The sequence below is a fragment of the Mauremys reevesii genome, linkage group 6 (assembly GCF_016161935.1).
Source record: "Mauremys reevesii isolate NIE-2019 linkage group 6, ASM1616193v1, whole genome shotgun sequence".
NCBI lineage: Eukaryota > Metazoa > Chordata > Testudines > Geoemydidae > Mauremys > Mauremys reevesii.
This window is the reverse complement of record NC_052628.1, coordinates 14762116-14787389: the sequence shown is the minus strand read 5'-3', so window position 1 is coordinate 14787389 and position 25274 is coordinate 14762116. Positions and strand designations below refer to the sequence as shown.

Genomic DNA, 25274 nt, shown 5'->3' with positions numbered 1-25274 from the left:
ATTCTTCTTAGTAACACCTTTTTCAGTGGTAATATACCCACATGTTGAAAAATCCACTCATCCAAGGATCTCTGGTGAGTGCCATAATTTTCTGTATAATCTGAACTCTCATTTTAAAAATGTTAAATTTTCTGCCCATTGTGATTGAGAGAATCTTTCAGTTGTAAATTGATGCTCTCTCACCTTGTTCAGATAGCTTCATTGTCTCTGCTGCATCTCACCGCTTTTCCATGCTGCAGCTGCATTGGGTTATTGGGAACCACATGGACAGCAGTGAATCAGGTGACTCTTACTGTGCTGTTCCCAGGAAAGTTAGGATCAAAAGTGGGGACAGGCAGTAGATTTCTAACTTCATAGTTTGACCTATTAGAAGTTTTTAGTTTGTTTCCCTTGGCAGCAGGGAGAGAGTACTTTTTTCTGCTTTTGAATAGTAGTATGTGTTAAAGAACTTTGACCCAAGAAAAATCTTCTGTACCAATAACCAAATTTCCTGTTGACAGTCAAATATTTGCATGTGATCCAATATTAATGGACTTGTTATGCTGATTTGATCAAAAGGACGCATACTGTGAAAAGTAGCTTTTCTGCAAATTGTCCGTTTAAAAAAACAACTCCCTTAATGTATTTGAAGTGAGCTTTTTTTTAATTAGTCTAGACCCAGAGAATTATATTTTTACAGTGGTGTGTGGAGATTTAGTAATGCCACCCTTATTAATATCTTATGAGAGTCTCCTATTAAAGTTCATGAAAATCATGAGACTAAAACATTGCACACACAGTACTTCAGGTTTCAGAGTAAATGTTTGCTTGATATGATTATGCTTATTAAAGATCCTGCTGCCTCCATTTGGTATGGACTTACCATTTATATGTACAGTTACTGTGAGTGTTTATATTCCAAAAGGTAAAAACAAAATAAAGATTTGCTGGTATTTAGCTTTCATCTCAAAACATTTAAAACTTTGCACAAATTTCTTTAAATTCAGTATTTCTCTTGCATTCATTCTTGTTACACTGTGCCAATGTCTTAAAAATATGCCAGTATACAAGTATTTGATAACTGAACTTACTTTGCCAGATTCTGAATATGCTAGAAACTAGGCTTTCATAATTAGTTTTTTTTTCTTTTATGTTGCAAGCCAGTTTTGGTTAATTATCTTATCCAAATGCCAGGCAGTGGATGAGCCAGCACTTATGATTGCACAAAGCATGTTAAATATGGCTGAAAATTAGAAATTCTGTTGCTGCTATTATTATTTTATTATTAGTATTATTTTATATAGTGCCACATATATTGTCAGATTTTTGAGATATGTTATTCTATTAAAACTTGTGTCTACTGCAGATAGCATTTTCAATATTTAAAAAAACTGTTGTCCCTCTGAAGTGTTATAATTTCACTGCATGAAAACTAGAATGCATGAAGGCTATAGCTACTCCTGTCTTAATTTGTGAGGCCTTGCTCTTAATTACTTTGTTTCATTGGATGAAGTAATCCCTCTGTATAGTTTATATAACAGTGTGTTAAACTTATAAAGAGCAGTAAAGTAATTTTGAGGATGAAAGATTTTTGACCTAAAAGATCACTATACAGATGAAATTACCCCATGTTTCCTTTGTTTCAGCGTTGCCAGTTTCTCTCTAGGCTGAGTCTTTCAGAAACTTGTAATGGGAATTTCCTACATTTATTTGGCTGCAATGGTATCCAAGTCATTAATCAACAGGACAGGGTTAGGCTGGTGCTCCCCAATTTTAGCTTTATTTTAGTTCTTTAAAGTCTGTCTTAGGACTTAAAAAAAAATTCTAAGAAATTATAAAAATGTGCTTTGATTTAAGACCGGGGTTCTCAAACCTTTTCATTATGGGAACCACAATTTGATACAGAGATGGCCTTGTGGATCTGTCCTTTCTCATTAATGATTCCATGGACCACTTTTTCCTTTCCCATTTGTTATCACATAACATCCCCGTGGCAACTAGCGAAATTGCTTACAGGGAAAAGTAATATTAGGAAAATGTTTATATATTTTTAGCTTTCGTCTAATACAATATAGCAGCTGGGAACAAGAATAAGAGCACCACGTCAACAGCCAGCTCTCCACAGGCCACTAGCAAGTGCTTCTCAGCCCACAATTTGAGAACCATTGATTTAAGAAATTTGGTATGCATGCTGAATATTAAAGAAATACCCTGAAGTTCCTAAAGCTGCTGTCTGGACATAATAATTAAATATTAGTTCTATTGATTATTTTTTTTAAGAACAGTTGGTGGAAGAAAGACTTGTTAGCATTAGGTGAGTGTTTGAGGAAACTCCCTTTTGCTATTGTCCTTCACAATCAACTTTTACTTTCACAGTAAGCTTTTTGGGATGCAGCAGAAAACAGCTGCCTGTATTCCAAAAGTTTCACCAAATGGTGGGATGTGACATGGAACTAGTTCTTGAGCTGAGTTGACGTGTACAACTAGATGCCTGTTCATTTTTTCCCCCCAAGTCCAATCTGTAAGTATTCTTCTTTCTAGTTGGTAGCTAGGGATATGATTGTCAGGTTGGAAATGTTTAAAATGAGACCAAAACAAGTCACCAGCATTTCTAGGCCCTACAGTCTCTAAAACTCCTACATCTCCTTCAGCCAAAAAGTGGCCAGAGGCTGCCAAATAAATCTGCTTTATGTAAGGCTCTGATGAAGGCTCTCAGCAAAAGTCTGATGGCCAGAAGCTGGCACTTAGTCAAATTTTTTTAAATCAATAAACTCAACTGCAGAGTGGAGAATGTGTAGTAGAGGTTGAGGCTGCTGAGAAGAAATGGATGTGCTATCCTGTTAGGCTCCAGTGATGACAGGAATGAGCAATCCAAAAAGACTGTCAGCATGAATTAAAATAAAAAGTTAAGCTTTGACTTAAAATGATGGATAATCAATTTAATGGAAAATTGTTTGAGACTTTGGAAGCTGTGTAGTTGACTGACCCATGTAAGTTCACTGAAAGTTTGTCTTGCATTCTGTCATAAATGTGGAGACTGATAATGTGTGGCTGAATGTTACAGGATCCTGCTCTGTAAGATTCTGATAATGAAGTAAGATGGTGCCAGAACATAAATCTTGAGGGTAGCAGTAGATGTTGGAACACGAATGGATTCTTGCAGTAACTAGGGGGAAAAAATTCTAAAAGAATTTGAAAATTCCCCTCCCATATTTCTTTTCCAGTCAGAAACATGAAATAAGCAACAAAGGGAATACATGCTGATTTAGTTCTTATTCCAGGAAGAAGGCTCAGAAGTGGCCGTTTTATCCCCTACTAAACTAAAGGTCATGAAATAGAAAAAGACATTCATTCTGAGACCATTAACCACTGAGTAGTTTAATCAGTATCCCAGGAAGAGCCCCAAACTCAATAGAACTGATGCAATGAGGCCACTAATTTCCAGAGGGGGAAAACTCGTGGAAATATTGTGTATGTTGAAATAATGTATGGTTCTAACATGCGAGTCAGCTAAAATTAAATCAGTGCAACATTTTCAATTGAATCTAAATATTTTAAAGTAAGCTCTCCATTCTCCCATCCCCATCCCCCATTCAAATGTAAAACCTTTCACCTTGAAACCAAGCCATTAAATTTTTTCTTTAATCACATGAAAGCATGAATGTGTGCAGCAAAGTTTAAAACTTAACTGAGTGGAAGCACAAACATGAACATCACCCAGATGTGTCCTATTTTTCCTGGATAATGGAAATTAGATCTTTAGCACTGAATTTCTTTAGTTTTCTGCTTATATAAAAGACTATGTAGGATGTTGAATGGAGGTTCCTTATTGTCATAAAATCTCATTTCATATATTTGATACTGTTCCACAAATTGTCAAGCTAAATTAAAATCCCAAATTTGTTTTCACTGATACGGAAGATGTTTCCAATCAGTTCATAAAAGCCCTGAAATTCTCTGCTGAACAAATGTACCCTGCATCCAGAAGGTTTCTTCCCTTCTTATTCAAAGCATACCCGCATAGAGAGGGAGCTTCAGATTGTCTTTTATTAATTTATTTAATTGATGATCTTGAAGACAGGAATTGAAGCAATAAGGCCAAGGTTTTAGTAGGAGCAAATAATTAAGCAGTTAGTTTGCAAATACCTAGAAAATAATAAGACAAGGGTCAGCAACCTTCGGCACGAGGCCCATCAGGGTAATCGGCTTGTGGGCTGTGAGACATTTTGTTCACATTGACCGTCTGCAGGCATGGACCCCCGCAGCTCCCAGTGGCTGCAGTTCGCTGTTGCTGGCCAATGAGAACTGCGGGAAGTGGCACAGGCTGCAGGGATATGCTAGCCACCGCTTCCCACAGCTCCCATTGACCGGGAACGGCGAACAGTGGCCACTGGGAGCTGTGGGGGGCCGTGCCTGCGGACGCTCAACGTAAACAAAATTTCTTGTGGCCTGCCAGCGGATTACCCTGATGGGTCGCGTGCCAAAGGTTGCTGACCCCTGTAATAAGGTGATAAGTAACTGTGGATTTGTCAAGATCAAATCATGTCAGACCAACCTAATAGCTTTCCTCGACAGGGTAACAAACCTTGTGGATAGCAGGGTAGCAGTAGATGTGGTATATCTTCACTTTAGTAAGGCTTTTGATACAATCTCACATGACCTTCTGTGACAGTGTGCTGAGTAAGGAGGGCTTAATCAGCACTCTGCCACTCCAGCCCCAATCAAGGGGAATGGACTGGAGCTGGTTGAACAGCCCTGTGCCTGCCTGGCAATGAGAAACAGCTGCCAGCCTAATTAGCCAGGGGCTATAAAGGTTGTGAGGAAGGAAGCTAGAGTAGGAGGAGAGAAGAGAAAGGCCAGGCACAAAGGTGGGGCCCTCTAGTCTGCTGCTGGCCAGGCCTGCTGCTGGCAGAGTTTGGCTGTGAAAAACCAGTGCATAGATAGTGAGGTGTGTGTGTGTGTGTGGATGGGGAACAACTGTAAATAAACAGCACTGGTGTTTGCATCAACCTGAGGTGTCCCTGACTGATTTGCGAGGGAAGCAGGGGCAGAAACCAGAGGGGCCCAGCTTACACCTCTTTACACCTCATAAACAAACTAGTGAAATAGAGCCTAGATGGAGCTACTATAAGGTGAGTGCATAACTGGTTGGAAAACAGTTTCCAGAGAGTAGTTATCAGTGGTTCACAGTCAAGCTGGAAGGGTATATCGAGTGGTGTCCCGCAGGTATCAGTTCTGGGTCCGGTTCTGTTCAGTATCTCATCAATGATTTAGATAATTGCATAGAGAGGACACTTATAAAGTCTGCGGATGATACCAAGCTGGGAGGGGTTGCAAGTGCTTTGAAGGATAGAATTAAAATTAAAAATGATTTGGACAAGCTGGAGAAATGGTTTGAAGTAAATAGGATGAAATTCAATAATGACAAATGCAAAGTACTCCACTTAGGAAGGAGCAATCAGTTGTACACATACAAAATGGGAAATGACTGCCTAGGAAGGAGTATTGCGGAAAGGGATCAGGGGGAGGAGGGTGTCACAGTGGAACACAAGCTAAATGAGAGTCAGCAATGTTAACACTGTTGCAAAAAAAAGCAAACATCATTATGAGATGTATTAGCAGGAGTTTTGTAAGCAAGACACAAGAAGTAATTCTTCTGCTTTACTCCGTGCTGATAGGACCTCAACTGGAGTATCGTGTCTGGTTCTGGGCACCACATTTCAGGAAGGGTGTGGACAAATTGGAGAAGGTCCAGAAGAGAGCAACAAAAATGATTAGAAGTCTAGAAAATATGATCTATGAGGGAAGATTGAAAAAATTGGGTTTGTTTAGTCTGGAGTAGAGCGGGGACATGACAGTTTTCAAGTACATAAAAGCTTGGAGAAATTTGTTCTCCTTAACCTTTGAGGATAGGACAAGGAGCAGTGGACTTAAATTGTGGCAAGGGTGGTTTAGGTTGGACATTAGGAGAAACGTCCTAACTGTCAGGGTAGTTATGCACTAGCATTAATTGCCTAGGGGGGTTGTGGAATCTCCATCATTGGAGGTTTCTAAGAGCAGGCTGGACAAACAACTGAGACGGTCTAGATATTACTTAGTCCTGCCACGAACTGGACTAGATGACCTCTTGAGGTCCCTTTCTGTCCTATGATTCTGTGATTGTATTATCTCATGAGGGAATCAGAAGATATGACTTTGTTGGGTTTGTAAGCAAAACTCTCGTCAGTATTTTGGATATAAACATAAAATGGCTGCTTGAAACACTGGAACAAAGCAAGGAAAAGACATTTGATTACATGCTATGTTTGATATTAAACTGATATTACAGGAGGAGAGAGAATTTTGCAACCTGTGTCTCCCACAATTCTGAACTTCTAGGCTGCTTTTCTCTCTCTGCAACTTCATGGAGACAGCTGAGTGTTTTGGGTTTGCACACTCTGGACACATTCCCCTCTGCTCCGGCTTACTGCAGATTCTCTACGTCTGCAGCAGCAGATGGACGGTTTCTGTTGCTCCTGCTCTTACTTTGAAAATTGAGCTGCTTCTGTCCACCTTTTGGGCAATGAGGAGCAAAGTTCTCTCTGTCTGACATTCCTTCTTCTCTCTGGGTCAGTTAACTTCTTGGGGGTTTAATCCTCCCTGAGCCTTTGCTGCAGTGTTTGCCTGCCAGCTCCTCGATCCATTGCTGGCATGAGACAGCAGCAAGGAAAGCACAGGGCTAAATCCAAGCACTGTTCTATCTGTGAGGTGGCCTTCCCAGCCTTGGCAGATGGTGAGCTGTGCCCAGCCTGCTCCTAGCCTTCCATTCCTCATTCTGTTAGGTCCTGGGGCTACAAGTCAGATGGGGTGGGATACCCTACTCACTGTGAATCCAGTGGCAAAAAATGAACTAGGAATCCCAGTCCAGAGCAGGGAGAGATTCTAAAAGTGACGAGGACCCTGTCCACTTGACTCAAGAAGTAAGCCACAGGAGATCCCTGCAGAAGAAAGAGGGGAGCTTTGCGGGGCCACAAATTCCCCATTCCCAACATTTTAAAGTGGGTCCTGAGCACCTGGGGAAGAAGCAAAGCTTCTAATCATCCCTCCTTCCTCCCAAGCTGACCAAGATAATTCTGACAACAAGTTCCGCCCTTCCAGGGGGAATAGGACCCAGAGGGAGAGGATTCTGTCAGACCTCTTGAGAGGGCTCCAGGCTCTAAAGAAGGCAGCCGCAAGAGTCCTCACTAGAGCTACAGCAGAACTTTTGCGCTCCCGACATGCTAAAAAGTCAAAAGAGGAAAGAAAAGGCATGAAAAATCCAGGAGAGATTAATCCTCTGACTCGTTATCCTCCCCATCCTCCACTGAGTAAGTTGAGCAGTCCGGCTCTGAATCTAAACAGGGTGGGGAAAAATACAGCAAAGGTTTTTTCGCCTTAGAAAATTTCAAGCTGTGTGCAATAAGGTTGTTTCCATTATTCAGATCCCACCCGAGCAGGCTCATGAGAGTTAGCCTCAGAGTAAATTTCTTGCCTCACAATCCTCCCTAGAGGTGGCAGTGCTCTTTCATTTCTCCTTTAAGGATGTGATTAGGGATGAATAGAACAAGCCTGATAAGGGAAAGCAAGTTAACAAGAGCAACCTCAGGCTCTATAATATTCAAGAGACAAAGGGCTCTATTATTAAGATATAGAATGTGAACACCGTTATAGCATCTCTTGCCAGGATTATGGATATTCACTCAGAGGGGGAGTTCTACTTTGGGGGCCCCACAGGTAGAAAGATGGAGGCCATGCTCAAAAAGGCCTTTGAAGCCTCCCCTGAGCATCCTAGGCAGCTACCTGTTTTGGAAGAGTAACTCTTTCCTGACTGGAAGATCTCAAAGCCCTTAAGGACAGAAATCACCCACTTCTGGTTCGATTTTAAAGAAGTCTCCCTAGGAACAGTGTTTGTAGCTGGTGCCTCAATGGATGCAATGAGGTTCTCAGCCCAAGCCGTGGCTTCCAGTTCAGTAGCCAGGTGCCACCTATGGTTCCGTCCCTGAAAGGTGGACACTCACTCTATGCTCGGCCAACTTTACAGGTTCCTTTCTCTTTGGAGAAGAGCTGGAGAACGTTGACTCAAATATCTCTTCTGTATATGAATTGTCCTGCTTTGAGCAGGGGGTTGGACTAGATGACCTCCTGAGATCCCTTCCAACCCTGATATTCTATGATTCTATGAATGGAAAAATCCAAACAGTCTCTCCCTGCCCCAATAAGTATCCCTAGGAGAGGGTACAAACCGGCTTTCAGACAGAGACAGTCCTTTTGCTCGCCCTAATAGAGGCACCAGCGAAGGATAACAGATTCTCTGAGGGAAAACAGTGGCATTGAGGTGCAGGGAGACAATCTAGAGCAGTGGTTCTCAAACTTTTGTACTGGTGACCCCTTTCACATACCAAGCCTCTGAGTGTGACCCCCTTATAAATTAAAAACATTTTTTATATATTTAATACCATTATAAATGCTGGCGGCAAAGCGGGGTTTAGGGTGGAGGCTGACATCTCACAACCCCCCATGTAATAACCTTGTGACCCCCTGAGGGGTCCCGACCCCCAGTTTGAGAACCCCTGATCTAGAGGGACCTCACTTCTCCACCCCCCCACTTTGTCATCAAATTTACTTGATGACAAAGATCATATCCACCCAGAACTGAAGCTAGGAGGCAGAATTTCTCCATTCCTAGACAAATGGTTTTCATCAGCCACAGTCAAATGGACCAGGGAGGTAGTCAGCTAGGGGTACTCCCTTGAGCTGAGGGCTCCATCCCATCCATTTTTCATCCAGTCACCCAGTTCCAAGGACCCTGTAAAACACAATCTGATCCAGAATGAAATAACTCATCTTCTGGATATGAGAGTGGTGGAGAATGTTCCCTCAGAAGAAAGGTTCTCTGGGTTCTACTCCCTCTTTTTTCATTGTGCAGAATTCTTGACTTCAAAAGTCTCATTCTTGACCCTGGTCTAAATGCTGTCATCTCTGTCAAGGGAGGACTTACTGACTTTTGTAGGTCTACCAGATGCGCATCTCCATATCCCTATCAGATCGTGCCACCACAGATTTCTGAGGTTTGCTCATGATGGGAATCTTTATCAGTACTGCACACTTCTGTTCAGCCCCCCTCCTGGGTCCCCAAGGTTTTTACAAAGATGTTGGTAATGATAATAGTCAGACTCAGGTCACAGAGAGCCTATCCTATCCCCCTTCCTGGTCAACATTCTGATGAGAGCTCCATCACGATCAGTACTGCACAGGGCCACATCTTGAATGTTGAATCTCCTTTAGGTACACGGCTTCATCACCAATGCCAAGAAAAGTTCTTTGGTTCTGTCCACCAGAATAATCCATCTGGGGCAGAAATAGACACCTTGGTAGCAAGGATCTACCCATCATAAGAAAGGTTTCAGAAAATCCTGAAATTTATCATCTTGCTCAAGAGCCACAGGAGACTCTACCATAGCATTATGCCTCCAACTGCTATGACTCCAGATGTCGTGCATAGGGATCGCTTCATGGGCACAGTCACTCATCAGATGTCTTCAAGCCTTCATTTTAAAGGTGTGGGAACACTCCCAGGAATGCAGGAAAAATCAACTCCTTACAGTGGAGGTCAATCCATGACATTGTTTGCAAAACCATGCCCATCTGCCTTCTACATTAGTTAGTCCTCACAACCGGTGCCAGTCTGGAGGGCTGGCGAGCTCACTTGGAGACCTAGGGTCTCTAGAGCCAGGAGGAAAAGTCTCACAATATAAACCTCTAGGGTTGAGAGTGGTCGAATTAGCTCTGCAAAGGTTCCAGCCCACCCTAAGGTGAAACCATGTCCCGATTCAATCAGACACTATTATTGTGGTCACATATTTAAACAACCAAGCGGGAACAATGAGTCTGACACTATACTCAGAAACACTGGAAATATTGAAGCGAGTGGAACAGTTCCTCCTTTCCCTCAGAATGATCCACATCAAAGAAGATCTGAACCAAAAGGCAGATTGGTTCAGAAGGCTCAGGGTTGACAACTCAAAGTTATTCCTGAATCAAGCAGCTTTCAGTCTCATCTGTCAGATGGTTAGCCTCCTTTCAACTGACCTGTTTGTGAATCATACAAACGCAAAGAGGCTGAAATACTTCACAAGGGAGGCAGACCCCTGTGTGCCTTATCATACAGTTGGGCGTGAGACCTATTTTGCCTGTTCTCTTGCTTTCAGCAACTGCGGAAGGTGGTTCAGAAAATAAGACAAGACCGCGTAACTAATGCTTATAATTCCTTATTGGCCAAGAAGACCTTGGTTTTCAGACCTGATAGAGCTGAAACCGGAATCCCCACTCCAGCTTCCATGGAGACTGAACATTCTTTCGAAAGGTCCTCTTCTTCATCCGGAACTGAAACTGCTTCAACTAACAGCCTGATTATTGAAAGGGAATCACTAGGAGGCATGTCTGTCCTCCACAGTCATCAGGACATTGCTTTCATCTAAGAGGGTATCCACACTAAAAGCATGTTCCTCTATCTGGACCACATTCTATAACTGGTGCCAAGAATACAGTGCTGATCCCAGAGATCCTGGAATTCTAGCCATTCTGGATTTTCTCCAAGAAGGCCTAAACAGAGGCCTTCAGCCCAGCACCATTGCATGTAAGGTCCACTTTTAGTGTGCTATTTATAGGATTTTCGAGCACCCAGGTGTACAGTCCACAGGTAGCCAGATTCCTTTGAGCAGTCTGACCAGCCAGATCAGTGGTCAAACTACTTTCCAAAATGGGACCTACCTCTAGTTTTGAGGGCACTGACAAGCCATCCCTGTGAACCTTTGCTTTCAGTGTTAGGTTTTTATTTATCCATTAAAACTTGTTTCTTATTAGCTGTCACATCCACCAAGCGAATGTCTGAGTTGGCAGCCTTATCTGTGGGAGGGATAGCTCAGTGGATTGAGCATTGGCCTGCTAAACCCAGGGTTGTGAGTTCAATCCTTGAGGGGGCCACTTAGGGATCTGGGGCAAAAATTGGTCCTGCTAGTGAAGGCAGGGGGCTGGACTCGATGACCTTTCAAGGTCCCTTCCAGTTCTAGGAGATTGGTATATCTCCAATTATTACCTATTACCAAGTATGTCTTTTGCCCCCACTACTCCCCTTGTGAGCCAAAGGTCAAATATTAAGTGGAATCGTTACCATAGGATAGTTTTTCCTTGGTCTCATGTACACAGTTATTTCAGTGTCTGGAATATTTTGTAAGTACTGATATTATGCAGGTTTTACAGGTTTGGGAATAACTCATCTGGTGGCAAATGGGGCATGGCCTGAATGTGCGGAGTCAAAGCACTGATCTGCCTCCATGAAGCTGCAGAGAGAGGAGAGCAGCCCAGAAGCCCAGCATTGTGGGAGATAACTGCTTGCAGAAATGAAATTATCAGTAAGAAATTTTCCATTGTCTGAGCTGCCAGAGGAAAAAAACGATTAGTGTTTAAGATCAAAACAACATGTTCTCTCCAGACTCTTCTGTGTATTTGCCAAAACAAAATAAATTTTTTAAAATTTGTTGGCAGTTCTATTAGTTAGAGGACAATAATACAGGTAATAGGGTATCCTGTTGTCGAATGCATCAATAGAATCATATGAGAGAATTTCAATTATAGAATTCACTGCAAATATTCTTACGTGCAACATTAAGGCATAAATGTAAATAAAACACCCAAAAATGTGCTTATTGAAAACACATGGAGAAATAATTTTTTGTGGCTGTGGGTTTGTTGCTTTTATAGACTGACAACTAGGGTAGTTGAAGCAAAGCCTTTTGTGTTAACTAATGTACAAATCTTCAACAGGAAAAGGATATTTTAGAGGCTGGGAGTCGCAGCTAGTGTTTGTCATCTTCTGGGATGGAAACAGCCTTTAAAAAAACATCAATCTAATTCTCACATTCTGGATCTTCATAAAACAACTAATAGCAAATAAAATTCAAAGTGAAGATAATATTTAAAAAGAAATCCAAACATGGTATGAAAACGCGCAGTTAAGTCATCCAAACAACTTTCACTCTCTGCTGTAGTGAGTGTAGTATTTTACTGATGAACATACCAATATCCAGATTAACCCTTTATTATGAACAGAACTAAATATGGAATAATATAACAAACTTTCTACTACTCTGTCAAGGATCAGAGGGGTAGCCATGTTAGTCTGGATCTGTAAAAGCAGCAAAGAATCCTGTGGCACCTTATAGACTAACAGACATTTTGCAGCATGAGCTTTCGTGGGTGAATACCCACTTCGTCGGATGAGGTTGATGGATTTCCACTCCATACGGCTAAATGCAGTGCCTTGCATGGGGAGGGGATGGTGGAAAATAAAAATGCTGGTTTAGCTGAGAATAGTTGTGGTTTAAAAGGGGTCAAATGTATTACAGACTGGTTAATTTAATGAGCGAAGATAAAATAAATGATTGTCAGGGTTTTTTTTAACCTTCTTTGCAAAATGTGGCCAGCCAAATTACACTTCCAAATGGCTCTAATGTGAGTTAAAGGTACACTTCAGTGTTGTTGTTGAGCAGCGTTTTTTATTCAGCTGCATTGTTTCAATTTGGGAGCAACTGATCAAAAATTTACTGATAAAGGGTGATTCATGTAACATGATTGTTTTAGTGAAGTATTTAATTATAATTGCTCTTCATTAAGGGGTCTCCTTCAAACTAATTAATGCTGAATGGCATTATTTCTCTTTCTTTTGGCATTGTAATAATTTCTTTGCAGTGAGCATGAGGAAGTGGGTGTTGGTTTATTACAGAATCTGAATGTATAACTGTGTTTGAAGAAAAGTGCCATTCAGGTGGCTTGAGTTTATACAAGGCCAACTATAGTTTAAGCTGTTTTCGTTGGACTTTAGCAAGGCTTTTGACACAGTCCCACATGACATTCTGATAAGTAAGCTGGCGAAATGTGGGCTCGGTGGAACTACCATTCAGTGGATACATAATTGGCTAAACAACTGCAAATAAAGAATAACTATTAATGGAATGATGTCAGATTGGAAGGAGGTCTCAAAAGTGGAGTTCCACAGGGATCTGTTCTAGTCTGGTGTGTGTTTGACGTATTAATAATGATCTGGATGTAGGAGTAGAGAGCATACTGATCAAATTTTCAGATGACACAAAGCTGGGGGGTTGCAAACACTTTGGAGGATAGAGCTAAAGTTAAAAAAAGATCTTGATAAATTGGAGAACTGGGCTATAGACAAGAAAATGAAATTCAACAAAGACAAATATAAGGTGCTACTCTTAGGGAAATAAAACCAAATACACAGATACAGAATGGGGGATAACTGGCTTGGCACCAGCACTGCTGAGAAGGATCTGGGAGTTGTGGTGGATCAGAACCTCAACAGCAATCAACAATGCAATGCTGTTGCCAAAAAATCAAAGGCAATTTTTTTTTACATTAACAGAGACATAGCATGCAAGTCATGGGAGATGCATAAGTCAACACTAGTTAGGCCTCAGCTGGAGTACTGTGTCCAGTTTTGGTCACCAATGTATAGAAAGGGTGTAGAAAAACTGGAAAGGATCCATAGGCAAGTGACAAAGATGGTCAAAGAGATGGAATGCAAGCCATATGAGCAAAGGCTGAAGGAACTGGGTCTGTTTAGTTTGAAAAAGAGGAGACTGGGGGGGCAGAGGGACATGATAGAGGTCTTCAAATACTAGAAAGAATGCCTTAAAAAATGAAGAAAAATTGTTCTCTTGCCATAGAAGGCAGGACAAGAGGCAACGAGTTCAAACTACAGCATAGCAGATTAAATCTCAGCAAAAAGTTCCTCACTGTAAGAACAGTAGGACAATGGAACAACTACATATGGTAGTCATGGAATCTCGTTCACTGGAGGCTTTCAAAAGGAGACTGGATAGCCACCTGTCTTGGATGATTTAGGCACACAACAAATCCTGCATCTTTGCAGGGAGTTAAACAAGCTGACCCTTGTGGTGCCTTCTAATCCTATTGTTCTATGATTCTATCAGGCAGAGTATATTTCTGCTTTAAATTCAAAAGGATCCATACGGGCGCTCATGTCCAATGTGTCTAAAGTCTCAAAGAAGACTAAATTGCCTTAAATTGTTTCTTTAAATTGGAGAAATACATTGTATTTATTGTAAATTAAAATTTTAGTTTACAGGTGATCAGTAAGAATTCCTAATGCTAGGATTGTTCATTTCATGATCCTGAGTAATGAGTTTCAAGATTTTGCTAATCAAGCAGTTTCTGTCATACAATGTGTGGAAACAGGGATGTGCTGGGAGATGTATTGAGTGCTAAACAGGAATGTAACTGATCAACTTTGTTAATCATCAGTACTTTAATAAGAAGTGGACATTCAAGTATACTGTTTTAAGGTATTATTAACACATTTAATTTAAAATTAAACTATAATATGCAAATTAGCACTCAAGCATCCAAAGCTTGGAAAATATGGAAATTAAGCTTAACGCATAATCTTAACTCTTTTACAGAAACTCTACAGCTACATGACATACTATTTTATATAAGATAATTTCTACTATCTTAGATATACATGTATATAGTAACGTGATTGTGTAATTAAAGACTGTATCATAGTGGCTTAAAGCAAGGGGCTAGAGTTAAGGTCCTTTGCTTTGCTTTCTTTTGGGTGCTTAATTGTGCAACCATAGCATTGCATTAATGTAATTTTTTGTAATTAATTACTTAAGGGGTTTTGTTTGTGTGGGGAAGCTACCACTTTACTAAGAGGCACCAATCAATAAAGGTGACTGGTTCCCAACAGAATTCCTAGTAAATTGTGTGCTTTAAGCTTAACAGAAGCCAATTGGTCAAAGGTAAACTATTGTCTGCTAGTTTTCCTGGCTAAATTTGTATTTCCATAAATGCATGTGTTCTATCTAATCCATTAAAAAAGCCCAAAGGTAGCATAAGTGTCTTCCACTGAAGTATTAGACTTTCTCAAGTTTCATTCATTTATTCTAAATTCTAACTTAAAAATCAAAGGGTGGATCTGATTAAAACAGAACTGAGGTTAACTATTGTTAGTTTTGCCTAGTCCTCATTAAGAACATTGTTTGGAATTTGAAAGACATGACATTCATCCACAACAAAGTGTACAGTGTTGCTGTCTTTTGCATAACTGTAAATCTGGCTATTAAAGTTTAACAAGTACTAGCAATTGTTATGTTCCCTGGTCATGAGCTAATCGTGCTTCTCCTAAAACAGGTGAATTGTTTAAGAACACCTTACTAGATGCCCAAAAAGCCACATTCGAAGAAGAGGCCTCTATTGGTTAAAAAACCAACCTGGTTTAGAGAGGAAGTGAAGGAAGCTATAAAATTTTTAAAAAAATGGAAGAAAGGGAAAGTTGATAAAAATAAATATAAATTAGAAGTTAGGAATTGTAAAAAAAACTGCTTAGGCAAGCAGAGTTAAGGACAATAAGATGTAGTTTTTTAAAGTATATTAGGAACAAACAAAAAAAATCCCAACAATGGTTTTGGTCCATTACTAGATGGAAATGGTAAAATTGTCATAAATAATTCAGAAAAGTTCTTTGTGTATTTGGGGGGAAAAACATGTGAAGTAGTCATATCATGTGATAACACGCTTTCCATTCCACTAGTATCTCAGGTGGATGTTAAACAGTAGCTACTAAAGTTAGACATTTTAAAATCAGTAGATCTGGATAACTTGCATATGAGAGTTTTAAAAGAGCTGGCTGAGGAGCTTGCTGCACTGTTAATGTTGGGTTTTCAATAAGTCTTGGAACACTGGGGAAGTTCCAGAAGACTGGAAGAATGCTAATGTTGTGCCAATATTTAAAAAGGGTAAATGGGATGACCTGGGTAATTATAGGTTTGTCAGCCTGACATTGATCTCAGGCAAAATAATGGAATAGCTGATATGGGACTCGATTAATAAAGAATTAAAGGAAGATAATATAATTAATACCAATCGATATCAGTTGAATGGGCGTTGAATGATCATCACCAGCCGTTGACCAGCAGGGGAATAGTAAACAAGGGATTTACAATTCAGTGACAGTTGTGCAAGTACCACACAATGGGGACTGCTCAACTTTATGACTAAGTTGCACAAGACCACACCAGGGGGATTGCTCAACCCTGTGACTTAACAAAGCCCACCAGGCATACCTGAGCTAGTGTCTTCCTGGCACATGGACTGAGGATATAAAAGAGGGGACAGTGGCATCATGCTTTGGGCCTTTCTCCTCCCCCTGCCTACACTGGAAGCACCAAGAATGCTGGGAAAACAAAGACTTGAACTGAGGAGACTGGTCCCAGGCTTAAAGGGGATCCCTGTGTACTAAGAACTGTAACACCTAGTGGGGTGACAAAACTGCTTGATCCAAATACTGCCTCGTCTAATACGGTTTAGGATTTAGACTGTGTGCTTACCTTTTATTTTCTTTGGTAACTATCTCTGACCTATTGTGCCTACCAATTATAATAATTTAAAATATATCTTTTTGCACTTAATAAATCTGTTTTATATTTTACCTAAAACAGTGTGTTTTGGTTGAAGTACTTCGGAAATCTCAGGTTACAAAGGATGATGTGTGCCCTCTCCACATAGAGGAGGGGCGCACTAGATAATGAACTTATACTGGTCAGGCTTCTGACGAGGGCAAGACGGTAAAGTTGTGGGGTCCAAGGCTAGGGGCTTGGGAGATTTGGTGGTGCCTTTCTCTGTGTGATTCGTGAGTGGCTCAAGCAGCATTCATACAGTCTAGCTGAGTTGGGGCTCCACATGCGGTTATGCTGAGTGATAACAGCACCTGAAGGGGTTTGCTGCTTGTCACTAGCAAAGCATTGTGAGAGAGAGCCCAGGCTGGAGAGTTAAGGGGGCACAGCGGTACACTAGTTCCAGGTTGTACTCTGGGGATCCTGTCACAATGACACAAAAATAGGGGGAGTTGTAAATAACAAAGAGGACTGGTCATTGATACAGAGTGATCTGCATTACTTGTAGTGGGCACAACCAAACAACATGCATTTTAATAAGGCTAAATGTAAACTGTATGCACCTGGGAACAAAGAATGGGGCATGCTATCCTGGGAAGCAGTGACTCTGAAAAAGATTGGGTGTTGTGGTGGATAATCAGCTAAATGTGAGCTCCCAGTGCGATGCTGTAACTGAAAGGGCTAATGCAATCCTTGGATGGAAAAACTGGAACCTTGAGTAGAAGTAGAGAGGTAATTTTACTTCTCTGGATTTGGCACTGGTGTGACCTTGTCTGGAATACCACATCCAGTTCTGGTGTCTCCAGTTCAAGAAGGATGTTGATACGTTGGAAGGGTTTCAAAGAAGATCCACCAGAATGAGTAAAGGATTAAAAAGTATGCTTTATGGTGATAGACTCAAAGAGCTCAATCTATTTAGCTTTACAAAGAGAAGGTTAAGAGGTGACTTGGTTACAGTCTATAAGTACCTTCATGGGGAACAGATATTTAATAATGGGCTCTTCAGTCTAGCAGTGAAGGGTATAATACAGTCCACTAGCTAGAAGTTGAAGCTAGACAAATTCAGACTGGAAATAAGCCGTACATTTTTACAGTGAGAGTAATTAACCATTGGAACAACTTACCACGGGTCATGGTAGATTCTCCATCACTAAAAATTTTTAATTCAAGATTGGATGCTTTTCTAAAAGATCTGCACTAGGAATTATTTTAGGGAAGTTCTATGGCCTCTATTATATAGGAGGTCAGATTAGATCAGGGATCAGCAACCTTTGGCACACGGCTCTCCAGGGTAAGCCCCCTGGCGGGCCGGGCCGGGCCGGTTTGTTTACCTGCTGCGTCCACAGGTTCGGCTGATTGCGGCTCCCACTGGCCGCAGTTCTCCGTCCAGGCCAATGGGGGCTGCGGGAAGCGGCACAGGCCGAGGGATGTGCTGGCCGCCACTTCCCGCAGCCCCCATTGGCCTGGAGTGGCGATCCGTGGCCAGTGGGAGCCGCTATCGGCCGAACCTGCAGATGAGTCAGGTAAACAAACCAGCCTGGCCCGCCAAGGGGCTTACCCTGGCGGGCCGAGTGCCAAAGGTTGTCGATCCTGGATTAGATGATCACAGTGATCCTTCTGGCCTTGGAATCTATTATAACATTCTGGGTTTAATAAAACACATTAAGAAATGCAGCATGTCGGAATCAATTTGCATTTTTAAAGGAGATTATCTGATTACAAAAATATTGTACGCATTTGTCTTCCTCTCCCTGTGCACCAACTGTGTCAGCGTCCCCTTCTTGAATCCCCTCACAGGCTTTGTGTCTTCTATCACATCAGGTTTAATCTCTTTACCTTCAGAGCCTTGCACCATTATGGCCCTGCCTCTTTCTCCTGATTGCACCTTTCATTTCCTCCTGCACTATTACCTCTTACACTTCCAGCAGCCTCCCTGTTCTCATCTGCCAAATGCTCTCCCCTCTACTCCTTTGAAATGTGCTTTCATGAATTCTTCCACCATCAAATTCATGATTAGTGTTGTCACTTTGTCTCTCTCAGGATGAATTGTTCTTCTCTGTATTGTATCTGTACTTTGGGGTAGACCAAAAGAAACATCTTACTCATTTGTAAAGATAGGTATGCCCTGAAAGTGCACCATAAATATTTAATAACATTCGCTAAGAGGAGTCTCTTCTTCAATTCTTCCCTTTAGCTGGCCTGTGGACAGTATTCACGTTGGGTGGAGTAGGAAGTAAACCAGCACCACAGCAGGAACAGTCATCACCATTAGCTAATCAGAGCCTTCTGCTTCTGCTTGTGCTAGCTAATTTGACTGATGCTCCAGATACACCAAACCCATACAGACAAGCTATTATGTCCTTCAAGAACACACAAGGTTTGTACCTTTTCTTAATCTTCTAGTGTGAATTGAAGCAACTGAGGCATTGTGTTATCCTTGTTTCTTAACCATTGCTCTTACCAAGGTATGCTATAATAATCCTGTAAACCTAGGAAATGTACAGAAAGGGAGTTCCTCTTCCACAGATCCTGTGAACTTCCTGAGCCGGCATGTCGCAGCCCATGAAACTTTAGACACTGTGGCGGGGGGAGGGATGGGTTAAACACTGAAAGGTACTGTGCAATTCAGTTTTGGAAAACGGAGTTTCTATAGCTTGCTTTCTTGCAAAGTTTTTAAGACCTTTTCTCTTCTGCATGGCTCTGGAACTTCACAAGATAGAAATAGCAATAGGAAGGTGGGGGGGGGAGGGGTAGCCGGGGCCAAGTCAGGCAGCCAGAAGGATCCTGTTGGCCTTAGGAATGCTATAGGGCATTGGGAGATCTGGGCAGCCTGGACCATACCTCATTGTTTAGTTTTATATGCGAAGATGTGAACTTGTGTGTAGCTGAGCTGGTTTGACACTTAAAGTTTTATACTCCTGAAACTTGAAGCATTGAAGGGATGAGCTTGCAACTAGTTTGCTTATTTAAGCAGGAAACTTTAATCAGCTCACCTGGGCCCAGAGCTGCTTTCATTTTCCAGAAAAGCTCTTAGTCCTGAGGGGGTCCTTGGGCTACCGCTGCCCTCATTTCATCATGGTGGTGGTGGTGGTGGTTTAAATGACATGCTGCCTACTTGTAGTGTACATCTAATTTATTTAGACTCATTTTTAAGTGTTGGGAAACATTGCATCTGCATTGAACAATTAGAACAGATGAATTCTGCTCCTACCCATTGTTAACCATGCTATTCTTCAGATTAAATTTGTTCCTGTGGAAAAACTGGGAGGCAGGGAAAACAAAAGGGAATGACAACATTTTTTACCCCTTTTTCCAGATCACCTATTCAACATATTCATAAATGATCTGGAAAAAGGGGTAAACAGTGAGGTGGCAAAATTTGAAGATGATACAAAACTATTCAAGGGCTTGGCTACACTTGAGAGTTGCAGCGCTGGTGGAGGCTTTCCAGCGCTGCAGTTAGTAACCATCCACACCTGCAAGGCACATCCAGCGTTGCAACTCCCTGGCTTCAGCGCTGGCTGAACACCTGGTCTGCTTGGGGTGTAGCGAGTGCAGCGCTGGTGATCCAGCGCTGCTGATTAAGTGTGGACACACACCAGCGCTGTTATTGGCCTCCAGGGTATTAGCAGATATCCCAGAATGCTTTTAACTAAATTACTCTCTTTGTTTTGTTATGCAGCCTCTCTTTGTTTTGTTGTGAACTCGGAGCTCCGGTGCTTCGGGAGCTGCTTATCAAACACCTCCTGTTTGCTGTGATCAATCTGTACCTGACTGTGAACAATCAAATGAGATAACCCCTGTGAAAGAGGCAGGCAGGGAGTGAGTGTTTGCTTGACAGAAACAGCGGGAGCAGAGGGGAGAAAGGGAGTCCGTTGGATGCAGGCTATTTGCAGTTAAGAGTTAAGGGTAAGGGATCGGGAACATTTTCTGATTTTGCAAGACAGGAAGCTAACACACAGTGTTGGCTCCAAAAATCCACTCTCTCTCTCTCCCCCGCTCCCTGTCACACTACGCCCCACCCCACCCCACCCCCCTCTTTTGAAAAGCACATTGCTGCCACTTGAATGCTGGGATAGCTGCCCATAATGCATCACTCCCAACAGCGCTGCAAATGCTGCAAATGTGGCCACACACCAGCGCTGGTAGCTGTGAGTGTGGCCACACACCAGCGCTGTTCCTACACAGCTGGATGACCAGCGCTGTAAACTCCCAGCGCTGCAACTCTCAAGTGTAGCCAAGCCCCAAGATAGTTAAGTCCCAAGCAGACTGTGAAGAGCTGCAAAAGGATCTCACAAAACTGGGTGATAGGGCAACAAAATTGCAGATGAAATTCAATGTTGATAAATGCAAAGTAATGTACATTGGAAAACATAATCCCAACTATACATATAAAGTGATGGGGTCTAAATTAGCTGTTACCACTCAAGAAAGAGATCTTGGAGTCACTGTGGATAGTTCTCTGAAAACATCCACTCAATGTGCAGCAGCAGTCAAAAAAGCGAACAGAATGTTGGGAATCATTAAGAAAGGGATAGATAATAAGAAAATATCATATTGCCTCTATAAATCCATGGTACGCCTACATCTTGAATATTCCATGCAGATGTGATTGCCCCATCTCAAAAAAAGATATATTGGAATTGGAAAAGGTTCAGAAGAGGGCAACAAAAATTATTAGGAGTATGGAACAGCTTCCATATGAGGAGAGATTAATAAGACTGGAACTTTTCAGCTTGGAAAAGAGATGACTAAGGGGGGGATATGATAGAGGTCTGTAAAATCATGACTGATGAGGAGAAAGTAAATAAGGAAGTGTTATTTACTCCTTCTCATAACACAAGAACTAGGGGTCACCAAGTGAAATTATTAGGCAGCAGGTTTAAAACAAACAAAAGGAAGTATTTCTTCACACAACACACCGTCAAGCTGTGGAACTCTTTGCCAGAGGATGTTGTGAAGGCCAGGACTATAAAAGAGTTCAAAAAAGAACTAGAGAAGTTCATGGAGGATAGGTCTATCAATGGCTATTAGCCAGGATGGGCAGGGGTGGTGTCCCTAGCCTCTGTTTGCCAGAAGCTGGGAATGGGCAATGGGATGGATCACTTGATGATTCCCTGTTCTGTTCATTCCCTCTGGGGCACCCGGTTTTGGCCACTGTTGGAAGACAGGATACTGGGCTATATGGACCTTTGGTCTGACCCAGTATGGCTGTTCTTATGTTCTTAACAAGAATTACAATGGAAGCCTTGTTGCAACTTTAACTATGTATAGGCTCTGAATATAATATGAGAAATAACTTTTTTTTCTTTATGAAAATATCCTATCTAATTTATTGGGGATGAAACCAATTGTGTTCTAGAGAAATTACTCTGAAACTTGTAGAATTTAATAAAGAGTAACTACATCTTTTCTATAGAATTTTTAAAACCATTCTATGGAATATAATACAGATTATATCCCTGCTATTGAAATCCATAAATAGGTTTAGAAAGATTATCTGTCTTTATTAAATTCTTTAGGACTCTTCTTCCATAATGTTTTTAAAAGATTCTTTTGCTAGTTTTTGTCAATTTTTAAAAAGGTTTGTAAGTGTCTCTGTAACAAAACAGTTAAAGAAATGTTGCAACTCTTAGTGGGTTTGTTTAGTAATTCACACAGCTCGAGCCTTGAGACATGTAGAATTCTCAGCTGACTATAGCACCTAAGTGCTCCTTTAGTAGAGTATGTTGAATTAATCTGCTTCACCATCTGTAGCTACACATACATTTTAAATTTTAATAAGAAATATTTTCCCAAAGTAGCAGTTGTTTTGGATTAATGGAATACACAGTGACAATGGTTTAGAAGCTTTTCTGGGAATATGGAAGAAAAAGGAAGAGAAAGAAGAGTAGTGGCTTTTTTAAAAATAGGGGAGTGTTTTTGATGCATAGGAGTTTTTGCTGCATACGCTGCACAGATGTAAAGGTTGATTAAGAAAAGTTGAAAAGCATAGTAGAGAAGTGCAGGACTGCTCATTTAAAGGTTAAATTTGTATTGACTTGCAATTCTTTTCCATAGGAGCACAGCTGGTGAGAATGTTAAAAGTCGCCACTGTTCTTTATGGTGATATAATGTATATTATTTGATAATTATCTTGCTTTTATGCAAAATAGAGGATTCACATGCAAAGTATTAGCTGTTCTCCAGCACCCCTAATATGCTAACTCAAGTCCTGGGGAGAGTAAAAGTAGATTTTGAAGTTTTGAACACTTTGGAAATTCTGTAGCTGATGCGGTTATATTAAGAAAGTTAAAACTGCTCAGTCCAGTTTTCAGCTTTTGAAAACTTGTTATGGAAAGTAATCAACAAACCTGCCCAGACACACACAATATGCTTGCTTCCTACACTCACCATGGTGATCACAATTAAAAAAAAAATACAACAAAAATAAACACCCCCTCCTCCATACGTTTTCCATTCTGTCTTAAAAATTACTCTGTGCAGAAGATCAAGTGTTATCTTGAAAGGCTGCTTTAATTTTTCCTGGTGCTCCAAACAGCTTACCTTCTCTGAAAATAAAGCTATGTCCAGTTGACTTCTTGCAGCATTCTGGAAACTCATATAGCAAGAAATATCTTTCTCCATGTATCCACTTACAAATTTTTTATTTTAAATGGACATTTCTGAGCTGCTTATGTCTCAAATACACTTGAAAAGTCACATAATTAGTTCCACGAACATCATAGAAACACAGAGAAACCAGTTTTCAACCTGTTTTACTGTTACTTTCATAATATTCTGTTCTGGTTCCATTTCTATCTTCATCCTAAATTATGCCATACACACTACAGCCACCTGACATGATTTTCAAGGAGTTAAACTGTGCTTAGCTAATGTGATTTGAAACATCACTTACCTAATTTAAAACAACACACACCTTTCTTTCTAGTCTAATCAAGGCCTATATTATGGCCACTGAACATAGGTTACTTAGGGTATGTCTACACTTAAAATGCTACAGCTGCAATACTGTAATTCTTCAGTGTAGACACTCACCACAGCAATGGGAGGGTAGTTAATCCACCTCCCTAAGAGGCAGTAGCTAAATTGAGAGAATTCTTCTGTTGACCTAGCACTGTCTGCACAAAGGGTTAGGTCGGCATAGCTAAGTCTCTTAGGGGTATGGATTTTTCACAACTCTGCGAGACGTAGCTAAGCCAATGTAAGTTTTCAATGTAGACTAGCCCTTTGAAGGACTAATACTAACCGGCAAATACAGATCTGATACTCCTAGAGCACTGTAAACTAAACCCTGAAGTTGGGTCATTTTGGGACTGGAAACAAACCTACCCCTTCACGTTCCCTTGGAATTCTAGCTGTCAAGGAAAGCCTGGTAGCTGCATCGTTACCCAGCATTTCCTGAGATGCCTTCTTTTCTTACCTTAAGAGTCAAGGAGGGGAAGAAAGGGTGACAAGGCAGCTTTGTTACAGGCATGACTGACTGTGAGTTGGAGGGAGGAGCAAGAAAGACTAATATGGGTATAAGGAAGGCTCACCAGTTCTCATGTGGGAGAACAATTGTAACTTTGACAGAACTGACGTTTTATGAGACTTGGTTAAGGTTTATTGACACCAGTAAAAGTTGAACCAAGACGGTAAATGATTTTTTTTCTTTTTTTTTTTAAAAATATGTTTTTGGTTTCTTTATTCCAGATAGCACTGCTTTTCCTTCACCAAGTCCACATGCTTTCCAGATTAATTTTAACAGTTTGTACACAGCTCTGTGTGAACAGCAGAAATCTGATCAAGCAACTCTCCTTTTATACATATTACTGCATCAGAACAGCAATGTTCGGACATATATGTTGGCCCGCACTGATATGGAAAATCTTGTAAGTATCGTACTGCATATTTAATACTTAATATTTGGCAATTGGGGTTGATTTGTGGAGGTTTGTGTATGGTTGTGTAATGTTATTCAATACTTGTTCATATTATTATGCTCAGCATGTGACTGGATTAGCACTGATAAGAGTGTAAATCTCTGAAATGTTGGCAAAATTGATAGAGAAACTTAATATGTTTAAAATGGGGGGTGGGAGGAAGAGGAGATTGGATAGAATAAGAGTGGCATGGGTGGGCCAAGATGGGAGGAGAGTTAGGACCGTAGGTGTTTAGTGGCCTGTGATATACAGGAGGTCTGGCTACATGATCTGGTGGTCCCTTTGCAACTTAAGCTCTATGACTCTGATATTTTTAACAGGGTTCCAAAAATGCATTTGCAAACTTGCATGTGCAGAAACCTGCATTTGCATAGACCGATTCAGTATCAACATGCAGCTCTGCATGTGCCTGTATAATCAGACATGTTGTTATAGGCCTATATAAATTTGGCCCTTAGTGACATGATGGTCTTCCATTGTTTTTATATATAAATATCATTAGTTGGTATTTTTTGATGAATAATGTGAGGAGAAATCAAAAGGAAAACTTTGAATTCTTACGAATAAACTGTGTTCCAAGCTTTCATTAGCCAGGAAACTATTAGTCAGCACAGATCTAAATGTGTTAGTGTCAACAGGTAAAAATTTGTGACTATTAGTTAAAGGTGTGATGAATTGTCCACTCTTCTTATGGTATTTTATAGAATAAGGAGCACAGCTTCGACAGTGGCCTCCAAACTGTTGCTAAGTTGTTATTTAACTGGGATAGCCTCTCCTCTCAGTCTTTCATCTGACCATGGTAAAGCCACTTCTGCTTAAATTGCATCTTCTGAAGCCACTTACTAGCTTTATCCCT

The 25274-nt window shown here is 41.0% G+C and overlaps 1 protein-coding gene across 2 annotated transcripts in view; it reads left to right on the top strand.

The window, feature by feature from the left end:
• DYM (dymeclin) overlaps nucleotides 1–25274 on the top strand; it is a 367304-nt gene that overhangs the window by 136038 nt on the left and 205992 nt on the right. For both annotated transcript variants that reach the window (XM_039543377.1, XM_039543378.1), the window contains exons 10-11: nucleotides 18688–18870; nucleotides 24189–24367. In XM_039543377.1, the coding sequence (XP_039399311.1) occupies nucleotides 18688–18870; nucleotides 24189–24367 (362 nt within the window). The remainder of the gene's footprint in view (nucleotides 1–18687; nucleotides 18871–24188; nucleotides 24368–25274) is intronic.